Raw genomic sequence first — 22,992 nt, forward strand, 5'->3', positions numbered from 1 at the left:
TGGAAAGAATGAAAGTTTGGCTCGAGCGATGCGTTACTTTCGGGGAGTAAGCTTGGTGGTAGTCGGTGGCTTTGCTTTGAAGCAACCATGCAACTCTTCTAACGGGTGAATCACAACCCTAGGAGGGTTTACTCAGAGGGAAACGAAACCCCATTGCCAGCAGCCGAGGCTTACTCCCCAGGTAAAGGATCCGCTTTAGTTCTTATGCGAAATCAGTGTGGTTTGCTTGGCGCTTAACAGGGTTATCTACACTGCTTCCCCAAAACTAGGTCTTAGGTTTAATGCTAATAATCAAGCCCAGCAGCCCAGGCCAGCCTAGATGTGAGGTGGGCACTCTGATTGTGCATGCCCACAGAGAGGGCTCTGAGTGCCACATCTGGCACTGTGCCATAGGTTCGCCACCACTGCCCTATACACACAGGGGGGACGGGACAAGAAAGCCAATGACCACATGTTCGCCACTGGATATCATGAGCACAGATGCATATAAATATGCAAAGGAGCCTCATGGAAAGCTGGACAGTAGGTCCATCTCGCTCACAACCACCTCCTCCAATCACAGCCTCTCTCCGGGAGCGCAGGCAGAGAGGTTTTGCCCCCAAGGAGGCCCAGGGTCCTTCCTAACCAGAGAGATGCCAGGGACAGAACCCGTCTTCTGGAATCCGCAGCCCACGCTCTGCTACTGAGTTACAGCGTGTACTGGGGGAAGAGGAAAACCCTCCCAGGGCCCTGATGTAGGTCACTTAATTTAATCTACCTTTGTTCAGAGTCGTCAGAGGAGAAACACTTCAGATCTGCGTTACTGCAAATAGATTCGCATCCAACAACAAGAGGCATGTCCTTCTGGGAGCAGCCGTTTGCGGCTTAATTATGGGAGCTTCAATTCAAGAAGGACCAGTAAAGTTTTCACAGACACAAATTGTCTGGGCTCTTCTTTTTTTTCCAGCTGCGTTTTCCTCACCCCGGCCCATTTCACCTGCTTTTAGTCGAGCCGTGGAGAGGAAGCGAGACCTCCCTGCATACACACGAAACCCCTCCTTAACAATCTCCCTGGACCATTCCCTAGAGCAGTGATGGCGAACCTTCTCGAGACCGAGTGCCCAAATGGCAACCCAAAACCCATTATTTATCACAAAGTGCCAACACGTCATTTTAACCTGAATACTGAGGTTTTAGTTTAGAAAAAACGGTTGGCTCCAAGACATAAGAACATAAGAACATAAGAACAAGCCAGCTGGATCAGACCAGAGTCCATCTAGTCCAGCTCTCTGCTACTCGCAGTGGCCCACCAGGTGCCTTTGGGAGTTCACATGTAGGATGTGAAAGCAATGGCCTTCTGCGGCTGTTGCTCGCGAGCACCTGGACTGTTAAGGCATTTGCAATCTCAGATCAAAGAGGATCAAGATTGGTAGCCATAAATTGACTTCTCCTCCATAAATCTGTCCAAGCCCCTTTTAAAGCTATCCAGGTTAGTGGCCATCACCACCTCCTGTGGCAGCATATTCCAAACACCAATCACACGCTATGCATTGAAGAAGTGTTTCCTTTTATTAGTCCTAATTCTTCCCCCCAGCATTTTCAATGAATGCCCCCTGGTTCTAGTATTGTGAGAAAGAGAGAACAATTTCTCTCTGTCAACATTTTCTACCCCATGCATAATTTTATAGACTTCAATCATATCCCCCCTCAGCCGTCTCCTCTCCAAACTAAAGAGTCCCAAACGCTGCAGCCTTTCCTCATAAGGAAGGTGCTCCAGTCCCTCAATCATCCTAGTTTGCCTTCTCTGCACTTTTCTATCTCTTCAATATCCTTGTTTGGATGTGTTGACGAGAACTGAAAGCAGTACTCCAAGTTTGGTCGCACTCCACGGCTTTATATAAGGGCATGACAATCTTTGCAGTTTATTATCAATTCCTTTCCTAATTCTCCCCAGCATAGAGTTTGCCTTTTTCACAGCTGCCATACATTGAGTTGACATTCCCATGGAACTATCAATTAAGACGCCCAAATCCCTTTCCTGGTCTGTGACTGATAGCACTGACCCCTGTAGCGTGTATGTGAAGTTTGGATTTTTTTGCCCCTATGTGCATCACTTTGCATTTTGCTACATTGAACTGCATTTGCCATTTCTTAGCCCACTCACCTAATTTATCAAGGTCGGCTTGAGCTCGCAATCCTTTGTGGTTCTCACCACCCTACATAATTTGGTATCATCTGCAAACTTATTGGCCACCACGCTTACCCACCCCTACTTAGATCCCATTTATGAATAGGTTAAAGAAACACTGGTCCCCATCTGGATCCTTGGGGGGTTCCTCCCCACATCTCTCCATTGTGAGAATTTCCCAGTTTACACCCACTCTTTGCTTCCTGTTTCTCAACCAGTTTTTTTTAATCCATAGGAGGACTTCCTCTTATTCCTTCATTGCTGAGTTTTCTCAATAGTCTCTGGTGAGGAACTTTGTCAAAAGCCTTTTGGAAATCCAAGTAGACAATGTCCACTGGGTCCCCCTTATCCACGTGCCTATTTACATGCTCAAAGAACTCCTAGTAAGTTTGTAAGACAGGATTTGCCTCTGCAAAAGCCATGCTGACTCTTTCTCAGCAGGTCTTGCTTTTGTACATGTTTTATAATTTTATCTTTAATGACAGATTCTACTAATTTACCAGGAACAGATGTCAAACTGACTGGCCTGTAATTTCCCGGGTCCCCCCTAGATCCTTTCTTAAAGATTGGTGAGACATGCGTTACTCAGGAGTAAGCTTGGTGGTAGTCGGTGGCTTTGCTTTGAAGCAACCGTGCAACTCTTCCAACGGGTGAATCACGACCCTAGGAGGGTTTACTCAGAAGCAAGCCCCATTGCTAGCAACCGAGTTTACTCTCCCAGGTAAAGGATCGCACTTTAGTTCTTCGCATGAAAATCAGTGGGGTTTAACAGCGCTTAACAGGGTTACCTACACTGCTTCCCCAAAACTAGGTCTTAGGTTTAATGCTAATAATCCAGCCCAGCGGCCCAGGCCAGCCTAAATGTGTGTGTGTGTGGGGGGGGGGGTAATCTGTTTGTGCGTGCCCACAGAGAGAGCTCTGAGTGCCACCTCTGGCACCCGTGCCATAGGTTCGCCACCACGGCCCTAGCGCATTACTCCTTGAAAAATCTGTTGTGCGTGGCAATAGTGACAAGAAAGCAGAGAGACCGTAAGACCAGCATCCAGAGGCGGTCGACCTCTGAATACTGGTGCCAGGAGGCAGCATCAGAAGAAGAGGAGTTTGGATTTATACCTGACCTTTCTCTCCTGCAAGGAGACTCGAGGTGGCTGACAAGCTCCTTTCCCTTCCCCTCCCCACAACAGACATCTTGTGGGGTAGGTGCGGCTGAGAGCGTTCCGAAGAATTGTGACTAGCCCAAGGTCACCCAGCAGAAATGTAGGAGTGCGGAAACACATCTGATTCACCAGATAAGCCTCTGCCACTCCGGTGGAGGAGTGGGGAATCAAGCCCGGTTCTCCAGATTACAGTCCACCTGCTCTTAACCACTACACCACACTGGCTCTCAGGGGAAGGCCTCTGTGCCCTCTAGAGCACAGGTGTCAAACTCATCATGCTGGCAGGGGATGATGGGAACTGCCCAGAAACTATCTGCTGTACTTGGGAAACTGAGGCGGATTCCGCAGGGGCCAAAAACAGCGGCGTGAAAACGATGTAAACCCTTTTACACTGTTTGAAACCATTTCACGCCGTTTTCACGCCGCTGTTTTGGGCCCCTGCGGAATCTGCCCAAGGGACCCCACCAAATCATAACTAAGACTCCACAGCAAGTCCTGGAATATTAATCTGTCTGAAAACGCTGGTTGGTTGCCAAGTTCAGGAGGACCAAATGGAAAGTGAATCCAATTATGGATCAGCAAACAAAACACTCTGTGTTCATTTCTGGCGTCCGAGACAGAATCAGCATGCATTTCTGATAAATCATTAGAAGCCAAAAAAATAAAAAAAAAGGGGGGGGGGGGTCAATTAATCCTGATTTAATATGTAAAGCTCCAGCAGAAGTTGAGCCCTACAAGCGATACCTCCTCGTTACCAATCGAAGTTCTAATGACTTCAGAAAGCAGTCACACTCCGTGAGCAGACAATTGAAGAGATTTAGTAAATCCCACTTTATAGAGCAGAGACTAATCGGAAAACACGGGCCAGTCAAATGTTTCTTATGAACTGTTGACACTACATCAATGCGGAATCAATGGGCGGCATTTGCGCTGAGTGACAGAAAAGAAATAAATATTTATATCACATAACCTATATCAATGAACCTCGGCAGAAAGCTATTTCTAGCCTGTCAATATTTGATTATCTTGAAGGATCGCGTCCCCTTTCCTTTAATGATTAATATGAATTCCTTATTAAACCTAAGTGGAGGCTATCAGGGAAAGAACGAATGTCTTTATTAATGCTTTCAAGCAGGAGTGCAAAAGAAGTGAAATAAAAAAAAAGATCCCCTGTGCTAAAGTTACGCCGAGCGGAGCTTAAACCACCAAACTGTTAAAGAACGAAAACCTCAGACGCGACAACCAAAGACACTCCAACAACTTATTAATTTTGTGCCTTTGTATCTGGGAGAGCACTGAAGACCAACACAGGCTCCGCAGCAACTGGAGGGTTTAGAGCATAGGTGTCAAACTTGTGGCCCTCCAGATGTTATGGACTACAGTTCCCATCATCCCCTGCCAGCTCGTGCTGTAGTTAAAAACTTATTAATTTGTTATGGACTACAGTTCCCATCATTTTGTTATGGACTACAGTTCCCATCATCCCCTGCCAGCTCGTGCTGTAGTGCATAACTTATTAATTTTGTAGTCCATAACTGCTGTAGTGCATAACTTATTAATTTTGTGCCTTTGTATCTGGGAGAGCACTGAAGACCAACACAGGCTCCGCAGCAACTGGAGGGTTTAGAGCATAGGTGTCAAACTCGTGGCCCTCCAGATGTTATGGACTACAGTTCCCATCATGCCCTGCCAGCATCATGCTGGCAGGGGGTGATGGGAACTGTAATCCATAACATCTGGAGGGCCACGAGTTTGACACCTGTGGTTTAGAGCCTGCCTTGTATGCAATTGAGAGTGTCTGGGTTGATAAACGGAGCTCCATGCAGGCTGGACTGCCCAGAGAATATGCCTGCCTGTCCCCCAGTAAAGAGCTCCATGCCGGCTTCCATGAGCAGATGTAGCAACCAAGCATAGGTGCTTTCCCCAGTCCACTCCGCAAGGAAGAAAAGAGATCATGTCTCCACCAACGAGAGTCGGACAACTTTATGCACTTGTGGGTGCTCCTTGGGCTGCCCTTGAACTGGTTTTCGGCCAAACGCCCAACGGACAGGAAAAGGAGTGTGGCTGCGCTCCGTGATTTCAGACCCAAGCCAGTCTTCAGACTCTAAATCCTCTCTTGCTCTCACACACAAACCTCCCTGCCCTTGCAGCCCCAGGAACTGTACATGCCCAGGATTGCTGCAATTAAAAAGGGAGGTGGGTGGTTTGTGCACATTTCCTTTCCTTACCATGTATTAACATTTTTCATTAAGTGTATTCAATGTAATTTGTTCTCATAAAATAGGACGGAAGGACAGAAGGACGGCAGGCAGGCAGGCAGGCAGGAAGACAGGAAGGCAGGCAGGCAGGAAGGCAGGCAAGAAGGAAGGAAGGAAGGAAGGAAGGAAGGAAGGAAGGAAGGAAGGAAGGAAGGAAAGAAGGCAGGAAGGCAGGCGGGAAGGGAAGAGAAGGGAAGGCAGGCAGGAAGGCAGGAAGGCAGGCAGGCAGGAAGGCAGGAAGGAAGGAAGGCAGGCAGGCAGGCAGGCAGGCAGGCAGGCAGGCAGGCAGGCAGGGAGGCAGGCAGGCAGGCAGGCAGGCAGGCAGGCAGGCAGGCAGGCAGGCAGGAAGGAAGGAAGGAAGGAAGGAAGGAAGGAAGGAAGGAAGGAAGGAAGGAAGGAAGGAAGGAAGGAAGGAAGGAAGGAAGGAAGGAAGGAAGGAAGGAAGGAAGGAAGGAAGGAAGGCAGGCAGGCAGGCAGGCAGGCAGGAAGGCAGGAAGGCAGGAAGGCAGGAAGGCAGGAAGGAACTTCCAGTATCACCCCCCCGTCCCCAAAGGCATTCAGAAAAAGTTAGTTAAAAGACTATAAATGCTGTACATGTATTTCATTTTATGAAGAGTAGAATTCCCGCCGTAACCGCTCTGGCAGGAGTCAGAACTGATGTTTAAAAAATAATAATACATTGAAATCCATAAGCCTAAGTTTTATTTAAAGGAAGCTGTTTGCCAACGATCAAGGCCGCTGTGCGGGTGATGCTGGCGAGACGGCTCTCCCCTGCGAAGAGCCGAGTGTTACAGGTGACCGGCTGAAGGACAAGCGCGAAGACCCGCTTTTATCTTCTTGACACCTTCAACTACAACTACTTGATTCATGAAATGCCAATGAGACAGGGAGAGGTCACTGTGTGAAGGCACTGAATACGCATCTGAGATAATTAAGATTTCAGCCTTCGCAACATGGAAAGGAAGTGAACAGCAGTTAAGAAAATCAATAAGAGTCTTTTATTTGCAGTGACACAGATGTCTCAGTCAATAGTGTCTAATAGGCCGGCTTGATCGCAGCGGACAGGTGCCTGCCTCCAAGGCTATCAAAGGGCTTTCACCATGACAAACATTAAAACTTATTTATGTTGCTATTGACGAATCCTGCTGCCTTACAGGTACTCGCATTTAGCGGTGTATATTTAAAGTCATTATACCACTCTGGGCCTTCCTGTCTGTTGGAATCAAAGCTGGCCAGAAAGGCCCGGCCCTGGAGTGTTCATTCTGCCTGTCAATTGCGAAGCTATCGCATTCAATTGCCCAGGCTAGGGGAGGACGAGGGGGAGGGGGAGAGTCTACGATATCCCTTCTGCAGCGCAAAATGCGAGGCTCCAAAGAACAGGACAGCATCGCCTTCTGCTGCGGCGTCCTCTGTTATTCAACGCTGCTGAGTGCGACTTGGACCTCAGCCCGCGTGCAGAAAGATCTAACAAGCTCCACAGCCCTCCTTTACTCTTCAAAATTGATTTAAGTTGAGGCAGCAGCGAAAAAAACGACGGATGCAAAAGGCGCTTCAATCTATTTGGAGCTAAATCTGATTAGTACGTTTTGAGAAAGGGGAAGCAAATTGCGGTGCCAGTCCAAATCAATCAGCTCCTTCGTAATACAAGCACTCTCTCAGCCTCTCCTCTTCTTTATTAAAAGAACTCATTACTGGTAAATGAGCCGTCAGCGTCTCTGAGGCTGTCTCACAACACGGGGCATTTCTCCATTTGTGCAGGAGAACACACCTTGCGCGTGTGCACACCCCCCCCCCCCCCGCATCTGATTCACTTACCTGGCCGTTAGCTAATATTTTCTTCAGTTCCGCAGAAGACTTCTTCAAACTGTTAAAATGGAAAAGGGGGGGGGGAATATGTTGAAGATAGCGTGACTGCAACTTGCACCAAGCTGGGAGAACATATACCACTGCCCCCAAAAAACAGGAAAGCAAGAAACGAGAAAGAACATGAAGTCCACGTGGTGTGGTGGAAAGAAAATCTGAGATCTGAGCACAGACGTGCCAACTCTGACGTTCCTGGAGAGCTGGGGTTGAAGCTTCGAATTGGGGGAGTCAGAAGGGCAGTGGTCTTCAAACTATGGCCCTCCAGATGTTCATAGACTACAGTTCCCATGAGCCCTACCACTTGGCCATGCTGGCAGGGGCTGATGGGAATTGTAGTCCATGAACATCTGGAAGGCCGTAGTTTGAAGACCCCTGCAGAAGGGTATAATGCCAGCCTCCAAACCAGTCATTTTTTAAAAAAAAAGATAGTCCATGAACATCTGGAGAGCCGCAGGTTGCAGATCCCTGATCTAGATTTCCAGACTCCACCTAGAGGTTGGCCACTCCTACACGTGGTTTTAATTGACTGTTTCTAAATTACGGGTGTTAACTGACGGAGCTACGAAGAAACGAACCCGCAGAGCCCCCATGTGCTCCAATGGGCGTGTGACAGAGAACTGGCCATAGGATTTGGCTCTACAAAATTAAAAGGCTTAAAAAGCCATTCAGTTTTCACTGCCAAGCAAAGATGCCGTTCTGAATCGAGCCAATACTGAATTTTTCAAAGAAAGATCAGCTCTGGAAAGGCACGAACATCCATCCATCAGCACAAATAAACAAAAAAACCCCTATCTTTAATAAGCCCACTTCCAAGAAAGAGGACTTTCCCAAGTGAAGTGTCTACGTGATCTTGTCATCTCTTGCTTGACCGGCTGTTTCGTGCTCATGAAACAGCGGTCGACTGTCCAGGACTTCAAAACAAGGTCTCCCAAAGGCAGGCTGGTTTTGGAAAATGAAAGGCAATTAACTGCCCCATTAGATGTCCAGTCTTCGTTTCTGGGACACTTTTGGACGCATTATGTCAATCAAACAAATAATCACGACTGCTTCGTGAAGTATTATTATTAAACATCGAATGCTTAATAACAGAACATCTGTTCTACTTTGCAGATAATCCTTCCCATTTTCTTGGGAGGATGAAGTAATGGTGAGCTTATACATTTTGAAGCTTCTCGTACCATTTATCACCAAACATTGAACTGCAGCTCTGAACGCAACAGGTTCTTGAGTTAGGCTGGACAACATAATGCGTGACTCCCCAACCAAGTATTCAATTCATTACTTATTTATTTGCAATACTTATATTCCACCCTTTCTTACTGAGATTACACAGTGTGAGAAAATACAATCAACACCCAGTAAGCAATGTAATAGGAGTAGGATTGCAGAAACCAGAAACCAAGCTGAAACAAGATGATAAGTATTAACAAGATACAGAAATCACATAGTACCGTGTTTCCCCGAACATAAGACAGTGTCTTATATTAATTTTTGCTCCCAAAGATGCGCTATGTCTTATTTTCAGGGGATGTCTTATATTTCTGTATTCTGTTCGTCAGGCATGCTTCCAAACAAAAACTTTGCTACGTCTCACTTTTGGGGGATGCCTTATATTACACACTTCAGCAAAACCTCTACTACGTCTTATTTTCCGGAGATGTCTTATATTTGGGGAAACAGGGTAGTACGTATAGCAACAAATAGTACACACTATACACAGCAGTACAGACCACGATCCTTTCCCTTTGCATAGGTGTCAAACTCACGGCCCGCCAGATGTTGTGGACTGCAGTTCCCATCACCCCCTCCCAGCATGATGCTGGCAGGGGATGATGGGAACTGTAGTCCATAACATCAGCGAGCGTGAACTGGCGCCGTGTCACAAAAAGTATCTTGCTGAACGGTTCCCTTACAGCCCTATTACCTGTGGTTAAAAAACACTGCAGAAATAAATCAGTTTTGTATACTGTGCAGAAGGCCGGGAGAGCGGGAGTCTTCCTGACCGTCTCCTCAGGCCGGTCATTCCCCAATGTGGGGGGGGGGGGGTGCAGCAGAACATGAACATATATAGCTTTTAGCAGATCTGGAACACAGGTCAAATATTCCCTAAAGTTAAGAATGGCACTTTAGAGGTGGAAGCTCACTTTTCAAAATATTTAACCAGAGTATCTTTTGTGGAGGGGTGTGTGTGTTTTCTGACCCTTGCCCGGAAGCTGGCAGTGCGGCAAAGCTCCCCCTACTGGCCACCTGCTGAAATTGCAGGCACCTCCAACGTTGGCAGAAAGGCCTCAAAACACAGATTTTTTGCTTTACTCTGTATTATTTTTGTTTGCCTCTTTTTTAATTGGAAATGGTAAGTTTACCCTAGCATCCCAGGCTAAATGTGAGCAGGTCGCAATGATAGAAATCTGACCTGACATTAAAACACTTCGGTATTTCGAAACACTGATTTTATGTTGGGTGCTGTGTGGTTTCCGGGCTGTATGGCGCGTTCTAGCAGCATTCTCTCCTGACGTTTCGCCTGCATCTGTGGCTGGCATCTTCTGAAGATGCCAGCCACAGATGCAGGCGAAACGTCAGGAGAGAATGCTGCTTCAGATCCTCTGAAGATGCCAGCCACAGATGCAGGCGAAACGTCAGGAGAGAATGCTGCTTCAGATCCTCTGAAGATGCCAGCCACAGATGCAGGCGAAACGTCAGGAGAGAATGCTGCTTCAGATCCTCTGAAGATGCCAGCCACAGATGCAGGCGAAACGTCAGAAGAGAATGCTGCTAGAACATGGCCATACAGCCCGGAAACCACACAGCACCCAAGTGATTCCGTCCGTGAAAGCCTTCGACAATACACTGATTTTATGGTTTCACAACAACGGACAAGGAAGTTTTTCTAATGAGCACAAGTACCAAAGCTGTTGATGATTTCAGTATATTTTCGGTTGTTCTAATGAAGTGAATGCTTTTAAAATATTTTCCAATATTTAAGCAATCCTTTCTTGGACCGTTGCAATGGCCAACTTTTAAAGTTAAGATATTCCCTTGCGCAGCTAGCAGAAGATCCAGAACTGTCTCCCCAATCTTTTTCTTTCTTCCACTGACTCTTTTTTCTTTCTCCTTAATATTTAAAAGGCCCAAAACAGATTACAGTCCTGGGCTTCTTTCTTTCTCTCTTTCTCTCCCTCTTGCTCACACACCCTCTTATGATTTTTGCTCCTCCGCAGTGTCTCTAACTATCAAGATCCAAGTCAAGGGGCACCTTAAACACAGGTGTCAAACTCGCGGCCCTCCAGATGTTATGGACTACAGTTCCCATCATCCCCTGCCAGCATGATGCTGGCAGGGGATGATGAATCAAACTGGAGAAACCGATCTGACACCCTACTTATCGAAAGAACAGCACGGTTCAGGGGATATAAGCTTTCGAAAGCCAACGCTCCCTTTTTGAAAGCTCACAATCAAAAATCTTCTTGGCCTCGAAGGTGCTTGTGGACTCCAACTGAGCTGTTCTACCCAAGACCAACGCAACCACTCTCTGAAGCTGTCACTACCAAGATGCAATTCTGCTTCTCCACTAATTTGCCTTTGACTAATGTTGTGACCTTGCAGAAAACATCGACAAGTTTGATGTCCTTCAACTGACCATGATGAGGGTTGAGCCTCTTGTATTCAGCCTTGTCTCTGTACCAGTGACCCAGCTCTTCCACCAAGCCAGACCTTTGGTCTATCAGAGTCAGGCTGGCCTCCCCTAACTGGCAGATCAATGATACGACTGGCCTCCACCCGGGCCAGGTGGAACACTCTTCCTCCAACTGTCCGGGATCTTGGAGAGATCTTGGAGAGTTCCGCAGGGCCTGTAAGACTGAGTTGTTCCACGAGACGCCGGGGGAAGGCCAGCCGCTGATGGTGTGCGCCCTTTCTGTCCCTCCATTTAACATTCTGGGAGTTTGTGACATCTATTCTGTCCCCCTCTCCGGGAGGGGTTTTTATTGATAGTTTTAATGCTGGACGCCAAGTAATTTATGTGGAACGCTGTAATTTTATATTTTAATGATGTTAATTATATTAATTTTATTGCTATTGTTATTACTGTTTTGTAACACTTGTTGTTCACCGCCCAGAGCCCTTAGGGCAGAGGTCTTCAAACTATGGCCCTCCAGATGTTCATGGACTACAATTCCCATCAGCCCTGCCACTTGGCCATGCTGGCAGGGGCTGATGGGAAATTATGGTGATCCATGGCTATCTCAGAGCCCTCAGACTGGAAGGCTCCTCTACCTCTGACGAACCTCTGCCGCCAGATATGAGGCTGATGCTCTCATCTAATAATTAATAAATAAATAAATAAAATAAAGTGCCTCTCCAGGGTCTCTGGTGGGGCTCCTCCTCATGCCTCACTCTCTGACCCTCAAGGGGTGAGGCAGTGGACTGAGGCCAGGAATGCCTCTACCACTGAGAAGGCCCCCTTGAAATCTCCTTACAAGGTGACAAAGGTTGTGTAATCTTTGATACTTTCCTTTCCTCCAACCACAGTCAGCCTGTCCCCAAAAGGTGCCAATTCTTCCTTCATCAAGTTTAACAACATAAGAAAGAGGCTGCTGGATCAGACCAGAGTCCATCTAGTCCAGTGGTGGCGAACCTATGGCACGGGTGCCAGAGGTGGCACTCAGAGCCCTTTCTGTGGCCACATGTGCACAGAGTTCATCATGTGGGGGGGGGGAGAAAATCACCCCCCACACACGGAGACACACAATCTAGGCTGGCCTGGGCACAATCCTTTACCTGGGAGTAAACTCAGTTGCGGGCAATGGGGCTTGCTTCTGAGTAAACCCTCCTAAGGTTGTGATTCACCCATTCGAAGTGTTGCACAGTGGTTAGCTTCATAAGCTTACTCCCAGTATCTTGGCCTATGCCAAGAGCCAACTGTTTTTTCTAAACTATAATCTCAGTATTCAGGTTAAATTGCCGTGTTGGCACTTTGCACTAAATAAGTGTGTTTTGGGTTGCAATTTGGGCACCCGGTCTCGACAGGTTCGCCATCACTGATCTAGTCCAGCATTCTGTGACTTGCAGTGGCCCACCAGGTGTCTTTGGGAGCTCACAGGCAGGATGTGAAAGCAAGGGCCTTCTGCTGCTGCTCCTGCTGCTCCCGATCACCTGGTCTGCTCAGGCATTTCCAATCTCAGATCAAGGAGGATGAAGATTGGGAGCCATAGATCGACTTCTCCTCCATAAATCTGTCCAAGCCCCTTTTCAAGCTATCCAGGTTAGTGGCCATCTCCACCTCCTGTGGCAGCATATTCCATCCCTTTGGGCAGCATATTTCATCCCTTCTTGCCCAAACTCCAGGTTGAGTCTGCAGAACTGGAACCCGCTCCTGGCTAGAACTTCTGCAGTCTGACTTCTAAGCATCTCTCCCTTACTCTTCCTCACACACACACACCCAAACTCTCCAGCAACCAACAGAACAAGAGCTGCCCCCTTCTCCGTAAATGAGATCAGATCACAATGGAGACAGCAGTAGCTGGGCGATAAAAAAAAACACACCCTGAGAGAGGGAATATTCAGAGAAAGAAACAGAGGGAACAAGGTCTTCCACCTTCATAATTCATGAGGCAGAGTAACTTGGTTTACAGTTACCCCTTCTGTTTATATTCCGATGCCCTACAAGAAGGCGCCAGAAAGGGGGACACCTCCATTTTATAGAGTGGAAAGAGCAGAGCTGAAAAGCAGCAAACTTGCTCAAAGCCATTCAGCGGCTGTGTGGCTAGACAAGGACTGGAACTCTGCTCGTCCAGCTACGATGCGCTGAAGCTGGCCCTCTGAGGTCCAGAACTACAACCCAGTAACTTACATCAAAGCGAACTTCTGCTCCGTTGCTGCAGCAACCACACGTGCCGCACGGTACAGGAGAAGGTTCTGGGTTGAGCCAAAGATGAACTGAGGTTCTTCCAGAAGATATTTGAGTCAGAGCTGCCCGCTGATGGTTCTCTCAGATAAGTTATGGATCATACAGTTTCCATCATCCCCCTTCGCCAGCCTTATACTGGCAAGGGATGATGGGGAACTTCGTAGTCCAATCAACTTTATCTGAAGGGTCAAGAACGCGTTTGACACCAAAGGAACTCACCCAGTGGTGGGATCCAAAAATTTTAGTCACAGGTTCCCATGGTGGTGGGATTCCAAACCGTGGTAGAGCCAATGGGCTGCGGAGCACCGATGCGGGATGGGGCATTCCTGGCTGGGCTGTGGGCAAGGGGGCGCGAGCAGCTGCTGAACCTTCAGCTGGAAGCGAATGCACGCAGGCTGAGGCGCAGGCTGCCATGCACTGCGCCAGTTACACCTCCTGCTAGACTGCTTCAAGTTCTGCGGCGCTACTGCTATCAAGGAGAGGTGTGGAGGGCGTAACTAAGGGCAAAAAAAAAAATCACATGGCAAAATCACCTCCATTAAGTAACCCCCCCTCTCAAGCACCAATACACAAATAATTAGTAACCTACTCCTGGGAACCTGTGAGAACCTGCTGGATCCCCAATTCCTCTTGAACTCACTCAGCTTCAAAGACCTAGCCCCTGCTTCTCTCCTTAGCCGCTCAAGAAAAATCTTGGCACCTGGAAGCAGCAGGTCAATCAAATCCTCCCCCAAGTGAACAGGCACTTCCGCTTCCGTTAATTAAAATGAAGAAATCGCTTCTCGGGTGCTGCTTTAATAACACACAGGCTGTTTTTCTGTCCGACTCTTACCTATTGCTTGGAAGGGAATCCGGGACGGCGGCAGCACTGTTGTTAGCTGACCCAGCTCGTGTATTTACCTGCAGGCAGGAAAGGGATCTCTACTTCCAGGTTGTTTCTGTGCCCGGCAGGATATAGTTCTAATTAACCTGTAATTTGCCATTAATTTCCCTATTTCACTGGAAAGGTTAATTAGCTCGTTGCCCACGGTTGAAATCCAGCTTCTGTGTTACTGGGCTACTGAGGAATCCCGCTTTCTAAAAACCACTCTGAAATGATTGATTAAGTAATGCAATCGATTTCGATTTCGAATACCTTTAATGGCATATAGATTGCTTCTAAGATTAGCTTTTAGAAGCAAGATAATAACAACAGCCTTTACAACTCTTTTACAATTTCTGGACGAAGTTAAAATAACACCATTTGACATTTAAAAAATTTAGCCACCGCTTCCAACAGCTTCTCAGCAATTTCGTGGCTGTTTAAAAGATATATATAACCTTCTGTTTTATCTGTAATGCTCTTCACTTCCATGCAGGAAGGGGATTATGTTAACTTCTTCCTACCTATCTCATAAAGGGACAATCCAACAGCATATGAGATACTGTTTCCACAGAACCCATGCCACCACGGACATTTCACTTTTCTTTATAGTGGGATTCCCAAGGTGGTACGTCAAGGCTAAAGAGGGAAGAAGGTAGGGCATTACACCTAGCTAAGGGTGTGGGGATTGCTCTTAATTCTACTAACGCCCCCAATCGGATCTCAACCAGGATGATAAAGGTACTGTGGGGGCTGCAATTAGTCTTCATCCTATTGTAGGTATTCCCAGAGAGAGACACATCGAGGGAACAGGTTTTCATTAGCTTCCCTCTTAGCATCTCCTCCTTGTGGTTGCAGAACTCTCATTGTCAAAAGTCTCTTCTTCTTGATAGCCCATAGACCTCCCTGCTCTGTTAGCATTAGCTTGGGTCCTCTCCAAAGGAAATTGGCCTAAACTCATTAAGTTTGGCCCGATTGCAACCCACCACTGGGTTGTGTGGAGGGATGGAGGCGTCCCTGGGATCGTATAGTCCAGTTCATCTCGACGATTAAAGGCAAATCCTGGCCCAAAGAAACTTGGATATGCGGCACCAGGCCAGAGTTTCAACCGATGCTGGCCTGTTTCTAAGCACAGGGTCAAAGATAGGGAACAGAATAAGGGCAAGCTAAGGATTTGTATACAGAAAGTATGGACTGGACCCTCTTTCAACCTCTCTGCTCCATGCCCCCTATCCAGATGGGGATCCCATAAAAGGATTTGTTGACTCCACTTTGGCGTCATTAAAATGCTCTCTAACGCTGCAGGGATGTGATCCTCGGCTCTTTCCCCTATAGGAAGGAAGCGATATAATGGCTGGAGGCACTTAATTTGGCATGGAGATGGGTCCCGATTCCTATGCTTAGTGTCCAGGGAGGTCCCTATGATGGTAGGGTAAGCCCTAGGCATTTATATGACTGCACCTGCACCGAAATCTACTGTGGCCTATCCAGCCAATTGGTGGTGGTCTTTCCATTTTAGTGGGTAAATACCACAATTTTGGATTTATCTTAAGTTAAGTTGCAAATCGCTTGAGTGTGCAGGCATTCTATGCGTACAACACTCTAAAAGCCTTCCTCCTTAGATCCGACCTTGCGTGAGCGGGAAAGTACAACTGCGTCATCAGCAAACAGAAGCAGGGGTATGGAAGTTGAGTCCAGAGTTGGACTATGTACTTGGGCCTCACAAAAAGAATGGGCACACAAAAAGATTTTCGTTCCGTTCCTATTGAATACACCTCTCCCCTCCCCACAATCTTTTTTGCGCTAAGGTATCGCTGTACGTGTCTCATCGTACTAAAAAGGATGAAAACGAACGTGGCATTCCGCTTGCGAAGCAGTCATCAAAACACAGGCAACCTTGCCAAGACACGCGTAGACAAAATGAAATTTAACACAAATGCTACGGAGTAGTCAGGGTTTACTCACACAGAGATAAATCAATTCTAACAAATGAATAGCAGCCAGATTGGAGCCCAGAAGCACTTCGGAGACCCGTGAGAATTTGGGAGGTAAAAACTATTGAGAGTCAAAACTCCCTTTGCTGCCGCCAGCCCCCCCAACTCCCCCCCACTTCTTATTTTATTTATTTATTTATTTATTTATTCGATTTGGTAAACCGCCCTACCCCCCAAAGGGCTCAGGGCGGTGCACAACAAACAACAATACAATAAAAACAAATCGAATAACCCGAGTTAAACCCCAAAACCTTAAAACTATAAAACTACGGCAGCAGTAATAACCTTCAAAGAATAATTTGATTAATAACAGAAGACGTCTGGCACCCAACCCCAGTGATCAAACCCTGGGAAGGGAGGGGATTGGCAGATGGTCCAATAGATAGCCAGTGTGCGGGACAACATGAGGGGCGGGCTCAGCGGCCGGCTCCCTCAAAAGCCCGGTGGAACAGCACCGTTTTGCGAAGGCCCCTTGAACTCTCCCAAGGTCCCGCAGAATTCGCCTACTGGAGGAAGTTCCACACCAGGCAGGGAGCCAGGGCAATGCTCTGGCCCTAGCCGGTGCTCAGCCGCATCATGGAGGGGCCGGGGACCACCAGTAAATTCGCCTTCTTGTGGGTCTCCAAGGACTCAAATCTGGGTGTCCTACTGCAGACCAACATGGGTACTCTCTGAATAAATACCCAATTTTTTCCTTTGCTGTAGATACCATCCTGTTCAACTTCCATTTTTTTTAAGGTGGCGTGCAGAGGAGGCGATCAGGATGGTTTGCGTCCTCTATTTCTTATGTTGATTTAATAAATTTATTAGAAAAGAAAGGAAGAAATTTCAGCTCGTAATACTGGCAGCACTGGGTAGTCGGATTTACAGTCATTTTCTCCACAATGTTTTTTTTAAAAAAAATAAAAGAAAAACTGCTTGTCAGGATGAAGAAAGTACAGTTTTCTTTTGACATTTCAATAAGTGGAACACAGCATTGCAAATCCATCTAAGTTTACTGAAACAATTATTGAAATTCCTACCTTCAGGCCGTGTATGTTCCGTTTCCCAGGAGGCTTGCAGGCTGAAACAGTAATTGACTCGATTGTACAACACATCAGGGCCATTTACAAATTTGCTCAAAATGATGATTTTTTTTTTTTTGTGAAAATGAGGTTAGCACCAAAATTAGCAGAGAGAAATGATTGAAAAGCGGCTCTTAAGACCCGAAGTGGGAATTACGACGCAGGTTTCCCAGAACTGCAGGAGAGAGCATTTTTAAAGGGATCGTAGCGGCTAATATACATTCTAATTTTGGCTTCCAGGGCATCAGAATCAAGAGAACTATGAACGACACTCCTGTTCTAAATTCCAGTCGTTTCTGTTGTTTTTCATTTGTATTTTTCTGAGAAATTAGCTTGATTTATTTTTGGGGGGGACACAGTTTAGGGAACACGATCAAATGGGATCATCCGTGTGCCAGATCATCTATCTATTTTGTTCCATGTTCCCACATGGCAAACTCAGAGTGAGAGACCGGACGTACGAATGTTATCCTCATAATGACTCTGTGTCACCTGGCAAGCTTCCAGCAAGAGTGGGGATCTGAACTCGAGGCCTCGCAGACTAGGCTCTGATACTCTAAACCACAGGTGTCAAACGTGCTGCCCTCCAGATGTTATATACTACAGTTCCCATCATCCCCTGCCAGCATCATGCTGGCAGGGGATGATGGGAACTGTAGTCCATAACATCTGGAGGGCCGCACGTTTGACACCTGTGCTCTAAACACTACACAAAGATCACTCTCTTGAAGATCTCAGGACGCCAAGAAGCCGAAGAACAAACAGAGATGATCCCCTTAGTGACTTATGCAAAAGTCCTGACGGGTTCCTAAGATGTCCAGTCTTAAAGACAAAGTACAGTAGGACAAGATAGAATTATTTCCTTGAAGCCTCACAGACTCTACAATGAATGTGCCATCCCCATCTCTCCCCCCCCCCGCCCCGCCCCCAATGCCGTAGCTGTGCTTTTGTCAAACATTAAAACCGCAAAGGCTTCCAGCTACATGTTACAGACAGTTCCCATTTTAAAACTACAGTGCCCAATAAATGGGACGTTAAAGGGCCCGTCAGTTTTGATTGATTGTGCGGAGAAGGATGCATTTGATGCCCCCCCCCCTCCTTTCCTCAGGAATGCATGCATTTTCACTCCTGCTTTTGACAGCGGGAAACAAAGCTATTTATTAGTCAAAAGGACACAGATTATAATTATTAAATACAGCAGTCGGGATCGGTCTGTGCCGTTCCAGCGGCGTGAAGCGTCCACGTCCTCTTCGTAAACGAGAAATCCGGAGTTGCTGGTTTGGGGGCACAAGGCAGGTAAGGAAATCTGAGAAGCAGCTAATGAAAATGAAATCAGATTCCTAATTTGGGGAGAGGGGGTGCAAGAATGGGAACTCACGGTTTTAACTAAGATGGCACGTCCCAGATTGAGAATATCTAAAATGCGAAACTGAGTTACCGCAGCACTCAACACTTAATTTGGGATTCCTAAGTCCTGAACATCACAACAGGCAGCAGAGGAAGGGATGGGTACCAGCAGTGGAGGGATTCAAATAATTTAACAACTGGTTGTTTATAAGCACCATTTTAACAACCCGTTCTGCCGAAGGTGTGCGAACCGGCTGATCCCACCACTGGGAACCAGGCTCTGCGGTGTTCAAATGGCTCTAGTCCTCTCAGTAATTTTCTCCTCATGAAGCAAAAATAAAATAGAAGAAGAAGAAGAAGAAGAAGAAGAAGAAGAAGAAGAAGAAGAAGAAGAAGAAGAAGAAGAAGAAGAAGAAGAAGAAGAAGAAGAAGAAGAAGAAGAAGAAGAAGAAGAAGAAGAAGAAGAAGAAGAAGAAGAAGAAGAAGAAGAAGAAGAAGAAGAAGAATCAAACCCCTCCTCCCCCGCTGTTTCTCACCTGTAAGGAGACTCAAAGGGGCTTACAAACTCCTTGCCCTTCCCCGCTCACAACAAACACCCTGTGAGGTGGATGGGGCTGAGAGAGCTCCGAAGAGCTGTGACTAGCCCAAGGTCACCCAGTTGGTGTGTGTGGAAGTGCACAGGCTAATCCGAGAAGCAAGCCTTTATTGGCATAGACAACAGTACAACAATAATAAAAAACGGATTCAAAAGCATATACAATACAGGTCGAAGGAAATCTACTGGCGTTTAGTAATTTCCAGGAGAAAGTCTGCCACTATCATACAGAGAGAAGGATCAGGGTTGTCCAACAAGTAGTGTAATCTAATTAAATCGGGGAGATGGGGTAAATGTAAAGGAGTAAGATTCACATACTTGGATCTGATTTCCTTGAATCTGAGACAGTGTAGTAATTGGTGGGCCAGAGATTCAACTGAGCCGTCGTTACATGGGCACAATCTTTTAGCCTTTTCTTGCTTATTAAATCTAGTTCCCCAGACAAGCCTCCACAGCTCAAGCAGCAGAGTGCGGAATCAAACCCTGTTCCTCCAGATTAGAGTGCACTTGCTCTTAACCACTACGCCACTGCTGCTCCTAAACGAGCAGGTTTAGAGTCCCTGGGTGCGTTCTGTGTCATTGAGTCGTTCCCCACTTCCAGCAACCCTATGAATGAATGGCCCGCCAAGCCTCCTATCACCGAGAGCCTTGCTCAGGATGTGCAGGCTAAAGGCCACGGCTTCCTCGATTGAGTCAACCTTATCTCATGCTGGGTCTTCCTCTTTTTCTGCTGCCTTCTGCTCTTCCGAGAATTATGCTCCCCCGACACCCAGCGGGCGCCTCTAAAAGCAGACCACCTGCTACCCGAGTCTGCACTTCCAAAAATAAGATCTCTTTTAGGACCTGTGTCTGATGAGCTAAGAACTGAGGTGCTGCAAGATGACTGCTGGGATCCACTGGAATTCTCTACTTGCCTAGACAGGAATGGAAAAAAGGACACCCCGGATCCTTCTAAATCCAAGTTCTCTTCCCCACAAGCAACCTCCAAACTGCCCGCACCATCAGCCTCTTGGGGGGACATCAGCCCGTGATAGAGATTCTATTGCCTGGTGGAACACTCTCCCTCCAACTGTCCGGGCCCTGCGGGACCTTGGGGATTTCCGCAGGGCCTGTAAGACCGAGTTGTTCCACCGGGCTTTTGGAGAAACCAGCCACTGAGTGCCCCCTCCCCCCCCCAGGTTGGAATCCTAATTAATGGGATCCATTATTAAGAGCTATGGGTCCCTCATACCATCGGGACCATTACCCCCTCTTGTTGAAGGGATTAGGTTCAGGTGGGACGCCATCTTGATATATCATGTGCTGTTTTTATTATAATTTATGGATGGATGCCTATGATGTTTTTATGTTGTATAGAATACTGCACACTCAACGATTTGCAACTTAACTTAGATAAATCCAAAATTGTGGTATTTACCCATAAATGGAAAGCCACCAATTGGCGGATAGGCCACAGTAGTTTCGAGCAGGTGCAGTCATATAAATACCTAGGGCTTACCTACCATCATAGGGCCTCCTGGACACTACATAGGAATCGGGCCATCTCCGCCGCTAAATTAAGTGCCTCAGCCATTATAATGCCTCTATGGAAAGGCCGAGGATACATCCCTGCAGCGTTGAGAGCATTTAATGCCAAAGTGGAGTCAACAAATCCTTTATGGGATCCCCATCTGGATAGGGGCATGGAGCAGAGAGAGGTTGAAAGGGTCCAGTCATACTTTCTGTATAAAATCCTTGGCTTGCCCCATTCTGTTCCCTATACGGCCCTGTGCTTAGAAACAGGCCAGCATCGGCTGGAAACTCTGGCCTGGTGCCGAATATCAGGATTTTGGGCCAGGATTTGTTTTAATCAGGATGAACTGGACTATACATCCCAGGGACGCTCCATCCTCCACACACAACCCAGTGGTGGGTTAAAATCGAAGCCAAACTTAATGAGTTGGGCATTTCCTTGGAAGGAGACCTGCTAATGCTAACAGAGCAGGAGGTCTATGGGGCTATCACGAAGAGACTTTTCGACAGAGAGTTTCAACAGATGCTCGCGGAAGCTAATCAAACCTGTTCCCCCATCTCTCTCGGAATACCTCTGGCTAGACTAATTTGCAGCCCAGTACCTTTATCTCCTGGTTGAGGCCCGTGATTGGTAGGAGCAATCACCTTAGCTAGGTGTAATGCCCTGCCTTCTTCCCTTTAGCCTTGGACGCCACCTTGGAATCCCACATAAAGAAAGGAAATGCCCGTGGTGGCATGGGTTCTGTGGAAGCAAGTATCTCATATGCTGTTGGATTGTCCCTTTTATGAGATAGGTAGGAAGAAGCACATAATCCCCTTCCTGCATGGAAGTGAAGGCATTACAGATAAACAGAAGGTTATATATCTTTTAAACAGCCACAACTACGAGCTGTTGGAAGCGGTGGCTAAATTTTTAAATGGTGTTATTTTAACTCGTCAGAAATTGTAAAGTTGTAAAGGCTGTTATTATCTTGCTAAGCTAATCTTAAACAATCTATATGCCATTAAAGGTATTCGAAAAGAAAGATGTTTTTATGTGTTTTATGTTGTACACCGCCCAGAGCCCTTCGGGGATTGGGCGGTATATTAAATTAAATAATAATAATAATAATAATAATAATAATAATAATAATAATAATAATATTGTCTAACTGCCCAATTCAAACTAGAGATAGTTCTAAGTAGTGAAGAGCCTACAGTGCTTCAATTAGGAAACTCCTGCAATGACTATTTCGACGGTTAGCGGTTAACAGTGGAAGTTCCATTTTTAATTATTTCAATTAATTTATGGCAAAGAGAATTTAAAACTACACCAGTGATTAAGAGCTGTCCTTTCAGAGACTGGAAAGGGAGTGGGTTAGGAAAAGTACACCATTATATGAATCAAGATCCTGAGCAGATTAGGAAAAATACACCATGTCTCTATGAATCAAGAGCAGACCCCTTTCCCCAGCCCTTGAAACATGACTGTTTTTGCAGTCCCAGACGGGCAATAAAAACCTGGAAGAGCCTGGGAGCCCATGGAAAGTGCTGGCGACTCTGCCGGCTTTGCTTTGCATCTCAGCACACAAGCTCACATGGGACACACCACTTAAAAACGTAAACAAATACATATGATGTGAACTAAAGGTGATTCTGCACAGACAAAATATGATGGGTTAAGAGATGTGAAAAAGGCATTATAGGGGAGAAGTTCCCTCAGCTCAGAAATCAGTCCTCCAAACACTTCTAACCTATTTTATTTTGTTGAACCTGGGTTAAATGAAAGTTGCTGAAGAAGAAGAAGAAGAAGAAGAAGAAGAAGAAGAAGAAGAAGAAGAAGAAGAAGAAGAAGAAGAAGAAGAAGAAGAAGAAGAAGAAGAAGAAGAAGAAGAAGAAGAAGAGGAGGAGGAGGAGGAGGAGGAGGAGGAGGAGGGAGGAGGAGGAGGAGGAGGAGGAGGAGGAGGAGTTTGGATTTATATCCCCCCTTTCTCTCCTGTAGGAGACTCAAAGGGGCTGACAATCTCCTTGCCCTTCCCCCCTCACAACAAACACCCTGTGAGGTAGGTGGGGCTGAGAGAGCTTCGAGAAGCTGTGACTAGCCCAAGGTCACCCAGCTGGCGTGTGTGGGAGTGTACAGGCTAATCTGAATTCCCCAGATAAGCCTCCACAGCTCAGGCGGCAGAGCGGGGAATCAAACCCGGTTCCTCCAGATTAGATACACAAGCTCTTAACCTCCTATGCCACTGCTGCTCCTTTCCCCCTTTATTATTAGTGACTTTCCCCCTT

At 46.7% G+C, this 22,992-nt stretch overlaps 1 protein-coding gene across 1 annotated transcript in view; it reads right to left on the reverse strand.

Annotated features, from left to right (window-relative positions):
• MAP2K5 (mitogen-activated protein kinase kinase 5) overlaps positions 1 to 22,992 on the reverse strand; it is a 76,330-nt gene that overhangs the window by 36,032 nt on the left and 17,306 nt on the right. Inside the window, exons 4-6 of the mRNA XM_048482086.1 lie at positions 17,229 to 17,269; positions 14,183 to 14,250; positions 7,398 to 7,446 (exon numbers count right to left, since the gene is read on the reverse strand). Of these exons, the coding sequence (XP_048338043.1) occupies positions 7,398 to 7,446; positions 14,183 to 14,250; positions 17,229 to 17,269 (158 nt within the window). The remainder of the gene's footprint in view (positions 1 to 7,397; positions 7,447 to 14,182; positions 14,251 to 17,228; positions 17,270 to 22,992) is intronic.

Source organism: Sphaerodactylus townsendi, linkage group LG17 (assembly GCF_021028975.2).
Source record: "Sphaerodactylus townsendi isolate TG3544 linkage group LG17, MPM_Stown_v2.3, whole genome shotgun sequence".
Taxonomy (NCBI): Eukaryota; Metazoa; Chordata; class Lepidosauria; order Squamata; family Sphaerodactylidae; genus Sphaerodactylus; species Sphaerodactylus townsendi.